The sequence below is a fragment of the Eucyclogobius newberryi genome, unplaced genomic scaffold (assembly GCF_026437365.1).
Source record: "Eucyclogobius newberryi isolate DKJ021-1_F unplaced genomic scaffold, fEucNew1.0.hap1 SCAF_20, whole genome shotgun sequence".
Classification (NCBI taxonomy): Eukaryota; Metazoa; Chordata; class Actinopteri; order Gobiiformes; family Gobiidae; genus Eucyclogobius; species Eucyclogobius newberryi.
Window position 1 is genome coordinate 3,678,243 of NW_027315835.1, and position 6,955 is coordinate 3,685,197.

The 6,955-nt window shown below is 45.8% G+C and overlaps 1 protein-coding gene across 1 annotated transcript in view; it reads right to left on the reverse strand.

The window, feature by feature from the left end:
- Positions 1-6,955, reverse strand: part of LOC140369457 (calcium/calmodulin-dependent protein kinase type II subunit gamma-like) — a 103,357-nt gene that overhangs the window by 38,486 nt on the left and 57,916 nt on the right. Inside the window, exons 7-8 of the mRNA XM_072456805.1 lie at positions 4,064-4,183; positions 3,041-3,135 (exon numbers count right to left, since the gene is read on the reverse strand). Of these exons, the coding sequence (XP_072312906.1) occupies positions 3,041-3,135; positions 4,064-4,183 (215 nt within the window). The remainder of the gene's footprint in view (positions 1-3,040; positions 3,136-4,063; positions 4,184-6,955) is intronic.

A 6,955-nucleotide genomic window follows, 5' to 3' on the forward strand; every position in this document is an offset into this window, starting at 1 on the left:
GGGTGGGGGAAAGTGTCGATTGGAGCGAGCAGCTGCATCAAAGGAGACATTTATTATGCTTTTTTGGGTACTTATTCGTTATTGGTTTCGTGTGATTTGGCACAAAAAGACGTTGACTGACTGTAGCGCGGCGGCCGACAGCGCTTAGAGGCGGAGCTAAGTCACGGCACTCGTCCCCTAGAGGCGCTTTTCACGCGCAGGAAAAACAGAAAACAGAGAGACATATGGACAACACTGGACATGAGGAGACACATTGGAGGAGGCGAACACCGACACGTGTTTAGGGAGTGACAATAATGGCGAGCAGTTTGTGACATCGCCATCCGTCATGATCTCAGAGCCGTGTACGAGGGCCTCAGAACTCCTGCCCCGGACACCACGCATGGATACGCCTCTGGAACGGGCTTTTGCAGCAGGAAACAAGACAATTACAAAGAGGTGGAGGACACGAATGTCACCAACGAGCAAGGACTGGACCCACAGGAACAGACATCAGGCAAATGTGAAAAATGACTTAATTTGGAAATGGACAAATTTGACCGACTCTGGACCAAATGGGACTTTTTACATTTTAATGAAATTGTGCCGTGATTTTGTTTATGTTCAGTTGATGTCTGCTGGTGTTTTTCTATTGATTTGTTCTCTGCTCGTTTTGTCATAAAAAATATAGCTATAAAATAAATAAATAATTAATTAAAAAAATATGTATAATGATAATAATAAATAAATAAAAGTAGACGGTAGAAACACATTAAATGCAAGCGCACTGCTGCTAAAACAGATGTTTTTTTTTAGCATTAACACATTTAGAAAACAGTTTGAACATGCTAAAACACTTTACAGTGGTGGAATCTAAGAGTTTATAAGAGTTTTAGAGCCCGGCTGTAAAGGCTTTAAAGGCTTTCCATCGGTTTGATCTAAAACAGCATCAAAGTAATTAAACATTAAAATTTCTTCCACAAATGACAAACTATCACGTTGTATTCTGCATAAACACTGCAACGATCTTAGTTTAAATATGTGCAAACATGAAATAATACATGAGATTCTTTTATTAGTTTGTGGGAGGGAGAGCAGGAGGAGGAGAATGAGGAGGAGGAGCAAGAGGAGGAGGAGAAAGAGGAGGAGGAAGAAGAAGGAGGAGTGGAGGAAGAGCAGGAAGAGGAAGAGAAGGAGGAGAAGAAGGAGGAGGTGAAGCAGGATGAGGAGGAGGAGGAAGAGGAGGAGGAAGAGGAGGAGGAGCAGGAGGAGGAGCAGGAGGAGGAGCAGGAGGAGGAGCAGGAGGAGTAGGACTCATTTGTGGGGTATTTTCCTGTCTTCAAAAGTTGGCGAATGAATAATGAATGAGGCCTGAGCGAGCTCATTGAGCGGGCGCGGAGCCGTGCTGGCTCTGTGGACGGTGCAGAGTCGACGACAGCGAGACGGAGGCGGGACCGGGCCCCTGCTCCGTCGCTCTCGGAGACGGGAGGCGGGACCGGGCCCCTGCTCCGTCGCTCTCGGAGACGGAGGCGGGACCGGGCCCCTGCTCCGTCGCTCTCGGAGACGGAGGCGGGACCGGGCCCCTGCTCCGTCGCTCTCGGAGACGGAGGCGGGACCGGGCCCCTGCTCCGTCGCTCTCGGAGACGGGAGGCGGGACCGGGCCCCTGCTCCGTCGCTCTCGGAGACGGGAGGCGGGACCGGGCCCCTGCTCCGTTGCTCGCGGAGACGGAGGCGGGACCGGGCCCCTGCTCCGTCGCTCGAGGAGACGGAGGCGGGACCGGGCCCCTGCTCCGTCGCTCGAGGAGACGGAGGCGGGACCGGGCCCCTGCTCCGTCGCTCTCGGAGACGGGAGGCGGGACCGGGCCCCTGCTCCGTCGCTCGCGGAGACGGAGGCGGGACCGGGCCCCTGCTCCGTCGCTCGAGGAGACACAGCCCTCTGCAATGCGTCAGCGAGACTCCGATAGGATCAATAGCTCTGGACCAATCAGACTCTATTAAACATTCAAAAAAGTGCTTAGCAAACCCCTGCACTGCACCCGGCACCATGTGACCTACTGAGGGAGGGGGGGGAGAGGACGAGGGAGGGAGGAGGGAAGGAGGGAGAGAGGGAGGGAGGGAAGAAAGGGAGGGAGGGAAGGAGAGAAAGAAGAGAGAAGGAACGAGCGCAGGAGGTGTGAGGAGAGAAGGGTTGCGGGGATAGAAGGAATGGAGGAAGAGAGATGGAGAGTGAAGCTGAGCTCGAGGGAGTGGGGAGGGAGGGGAGGAGAGAGGGAAGGAGGTGGAGCAGAGAGAGAGAATAGAAAGGAAGAGGCAACAAGCACTGGAGGTGTGAGGAGAGAGGGAAGAGGCTGAGCTAGAGGAAGAGAGGGGAGGAGAGAGACAGTGATGAGAAAGAAGGAGATGAAGGGAGTGTGTAGAGAAAAGTTAGAGGGAAAAGAAAGGGAAGGCTAAAGGAGACCGACAGAGAGGTGAGGGAGGGAAGGAGAGATCGAGGGGGAGGATGAGGATGGAAAGAGAAGAGAGGAGAGATAAAGAAAGGAGGGGACAGAGAGGAGGGAGAGAGAAGATGAAGCTAGTGAGAGAAAAGTGTGAGAGGATAAGAGAGAAAGGGGGAGAGAGAGTAAATTGGCGAAGGAAAAAAAAGAAGGGAAGAGAGAGAGAGAGAGGGAGACAATGAGAGAGGCAACGATGGAAGAGAGTAAGAGGGGAGGAGAGAAATGATGAGGGTAGAGACAGAAAAGAGAAAGAGAGAGACAGAAAGAGGGAGAGAGAGAGAGAAAGAGGGAGAGAGAGAGAGAAAGAGGGAGAGAGAGAGACAGACACAGAGAGACAGAGAGAGACACAGAGAGAGACAGAGAGAGAGAGAGAGAGAAAGAAAGAAAGAGAGAGAGACAGAGAGAGAGATGAAGCGTGGACTGAGGATGGAAAGAGGGGAGCGATGGGAGACAAAGGGGAGAGAGGGGATGGGAGACAAAGGGGAGAGAGGTTGGGCAGGAGGGATGGAGGCGGAGGAGGAGAGAGAAAAGAGAGGCACAACAAAAGAGGACAAAGCGGGACTCACGTCGTACGCCCCGGCCTTGATCTGCTGATACAGTTTGTGCTGATCCTCGTCCCAGAAGGGCGGGTAACCCACCAACAGGATGTACAGAATTACACCTGTGACGGAGAGAAGGAGCGAGAGAGGGAGCGAGAGAGGGAGCGAGAGAAGGAGCCAGAGAAGGAGCCAGAGAAGGAGCCAGAGAAGGAGCCAGAGAAGGATCGAGAGAAGGAGCGAGAGAAGGAGCCAGAGAAGGAGCCAGAGAAGGAGCCAGAGAAGGATCGAGAGAAGGAGCGAGAGAAGGAGCCAGAGAAGGAGCGAGAGAAGGAGCCAGAGAAGGAGCGAGAGAAGGAGCCAGAGAAGGAGCGAGAGAAGGAGCCAGAGAGAGAGAGAAGAGGAGAAGATCAACAAACCAGTCGACAAAAAACGCTATTAAAGTGTCTGTACTCCATTTGTGTCAGTGTGAAGTCGCGCTGAATGTGCGCCGCGTCCGGTTGTGAAGAACCAGGAAGCGCGCGGTTAGCATGCTAAAGTTTGTTAGCATTACAGGCGCCGCAAAAAAAAATCGCAAACTCTCTGGACGTCGTGAAAAGCGCTTCAGAAATCGCATTTGACGACGCTACAGCTGCACCTGCGTACGAAGTTTGGACCGCTGCAAAAATGTTTAAAATGTTGCGTTTTTTCCGCAACATTTAGCATTTTTTAGCCTTTCATTGACGACGACTACAAACAAACAAACAAACAACTATATATAATATGTATGAAAACGTAGCAAACTGGAAGACTCTTATCGCAACGTTGCTTTTAAAACGTACACAAAACGGATTGGTAATTGTAGATTTGAAGTTAGCAACAAAGCTAGTTAGCGATTTACAGCTAGTTAGAAAGTTAGCGATACAGAAAACTCAAATGTGTCGGTTGTATGCGCGCGTTTTGAGACAACAAGCGCGCAGTGAAGTATAATCATCAGAGCGACTTATTACAGTCGCTTAGGTATTGCAGGGACGTAAAGTCGCCGAATGACGTGTCGATGGCGGTTGGACGTACCACAAGCCCAAATGTCCACGGGTTTGCCGTAAGGGTCTTTCCGCAAAACCTCTGGAGAGAGGTAACCGGGTGTGCCAGCGAAACCTGGAAAGAAAAGATACGTTTTCAAGTTAAAGAACACTTAATCAGCTCTTAATGACATTTTAATCAAACACAATGTCAACACTTTAGTTAAGATCGTTTTGAATGGTTTTCCGTAAAAACGCCGGACTAAAAAGACCCCAAGACGGTTTAAATGTGACAAACTGATACAGATTCATCTCAGAATGCTTGATTTGACTGAAAATAAGTGAGTCAAGTTTGATCATTTCCTTTCACCAGATGGTTGAGGGGGGAAAATAAAGAAAAATTCACGACTTTTAAGGGAATCAAACTTATTTTTGACCATTTCAGAGGTCAAAACTGTGCAAAAAGAAGAAAAAAAAGAGTCATGTTGTTTCTGATGTTGTGATTGGTGCATTTCAGGATTAGCACGTCACGTTGTCTTCGGCCAAATCAACAGTAAACAAATGTAAACAGTAAATATCTCTGGACGGAACTGGCTAAAGGAGACAGTCAATGTGCAGCACAAAGACCTGCCTCAAGGACTCAGGTCACAGCCGCCCCGAGTCCACCAGACGAGTACAAGTACACGAGTACAAGTACACGAGTACAAATACACGAGTACAAATACACGAGTACAGATACACGAGTACAGATACACGAGTACAAATACACGAGTACAGATACACGAGTACAAATACACGAGTACAAATACAACAAGAACAAATACACAAGTACAAATACACGAGTACAGATACACGAGTACAGATACACGAGTACAAATACACGAGTACAAATACAACAAGAACAAATACACGAGTACAAATACACGAGTACAGATACACGAGTACAGATACACGAGTACAAATACACGAGTACAAATACAACAAGAACAAATACACGAGTACAAATACACGAGTACAGATACACGAGTACAAATACACGAGTACAAATACACGAGTACAGATACGAGTACAAATACAACAAGAACAAATACACGAGTACAGATACACGAGTACAAATACACGAGTACAAATACACGAGTACAAATACACGAGTACAGATACACGAGTACAAATACACGAGTACAAATACACAAGTACAAATACACGAGTACAAATACACGAGTACAGATACACGAGTACAAATACACGAGTACAGATACGAGTACAAATACAACAAGAACAAATACACGAGTACAGATACACGAGTACAAATACACGAGTACAAATACACGAGTACAAATACAACAAGAACAAATACACAAGTACAGATACACGAGTACAAATACACGAGTACAAATACACGAGTACAAATACACGAGTACAAATACATGAGTACAAATACAACAAGTACAGATACACAAGTACAAATACAACAAGAACAAATACAGACGTACAAATACACAAGAACAAATACACAAGTACAAATACAACAAGTACAAATACACAAGTACAAATACACAAGTACAAATACAACAAGTACAAATACACAAGTACAAATACACAAGTACAAATACAACAAGTACAAATACACAAGTACAAATACAACAAGTACAAATACACAAGTACAAATACACAAGTACAAATACAGCAAGTACAAATACACAAGTACAAATACACAAGTACAAATACACCGAAAAAAGTCAAGATGAGATAATCGTAAAAACCTGTCAGAGGCACTTTAATACATCAATATAACAAAAAGTTCTCCATCTGACAGAATATTACGGATTTTTCAATTAAAACGTTAAAAAAGCGGATTTCTCAAATATTTTGTCATGTTATGGTCTAGTCTTGTTTTTGCTGTTGAAACGTTTTTGTTTTTTTTACACTAATAAATTGAGGGAGATGTAGAGTGTAAATATTGATAATTAATTGATTTTGCATAACTTTCATTCCTCGACTTTGTTTATACAGTATTTAAGATTAGAAATACCCGTCTCCACAGCAACAAAATAATACTGTATAAAATGTATAAAATGCTGTAAATGTCCCAGTGCGATATCAACCAGATCAGCATTTTTTGTGGAATAATAGACCATTTTTTATTAGATTTGGTTTAAATTTCCTTAGCATGGAATCCTCAAACCAGCGCTCTGAATCACGTCTGCTGCTCTCATGAGACGTGTAAACTAAACAAACCTGTAACATGGAAACATAAAAACATTTAGCCTTTGAAAAAAGTTCACACAAAAGTCGGCGACGGCTTTTCCGCATAAAAACGCCCGGGCAAAATAAATCCAACTTGATTGAGCGTTCCTCATTTATCCCGGGGCCGCCTCGGGGCCCGAGACGCGCAGGTCGAACGGGCCAATCTTGTGCGTTAAATTTTTAATGCGGGGAATGTTGACGGTTTTTGTGAATGGAGTTTATGGGCTGAAGTGGAGGACGACAATGAGCCGAGGGAGAACCGGCCGCTGAATGACAAAAAGTGCGACTTATAGTGCAGGAAATGCGGTATTCGTTATTTTTTACACTGGCAACCGCATTTCACATGTTGATTATTTTCACACTGACGACCACAGGAGGGCGCTCTAGGCTCTAAGCGACGCAGAAGAAGAATCTGCACTTCCTCTTCCTCTGGAGTTTGTGGAGTTGTTTAGAAGTGACACAGAGGAAGAAGAATTCAGTGGATTTAGTGATTTGGGGTAAAACTGATGCGTTGCTAAACTTGTTAGCATGTTCTTTATGCTATAGTTATCTGAATAACTGTTCATATGTTACGTTAACATACCAGACACTTACCACAGTTCTGTCTGTGCCTCATGTAGCTGAAGGTGTTAGCATTAGCATACGTCATGTAGCTGAAGGTGTTAGCGTTAGCATATGTACACCTATTCACCATGTT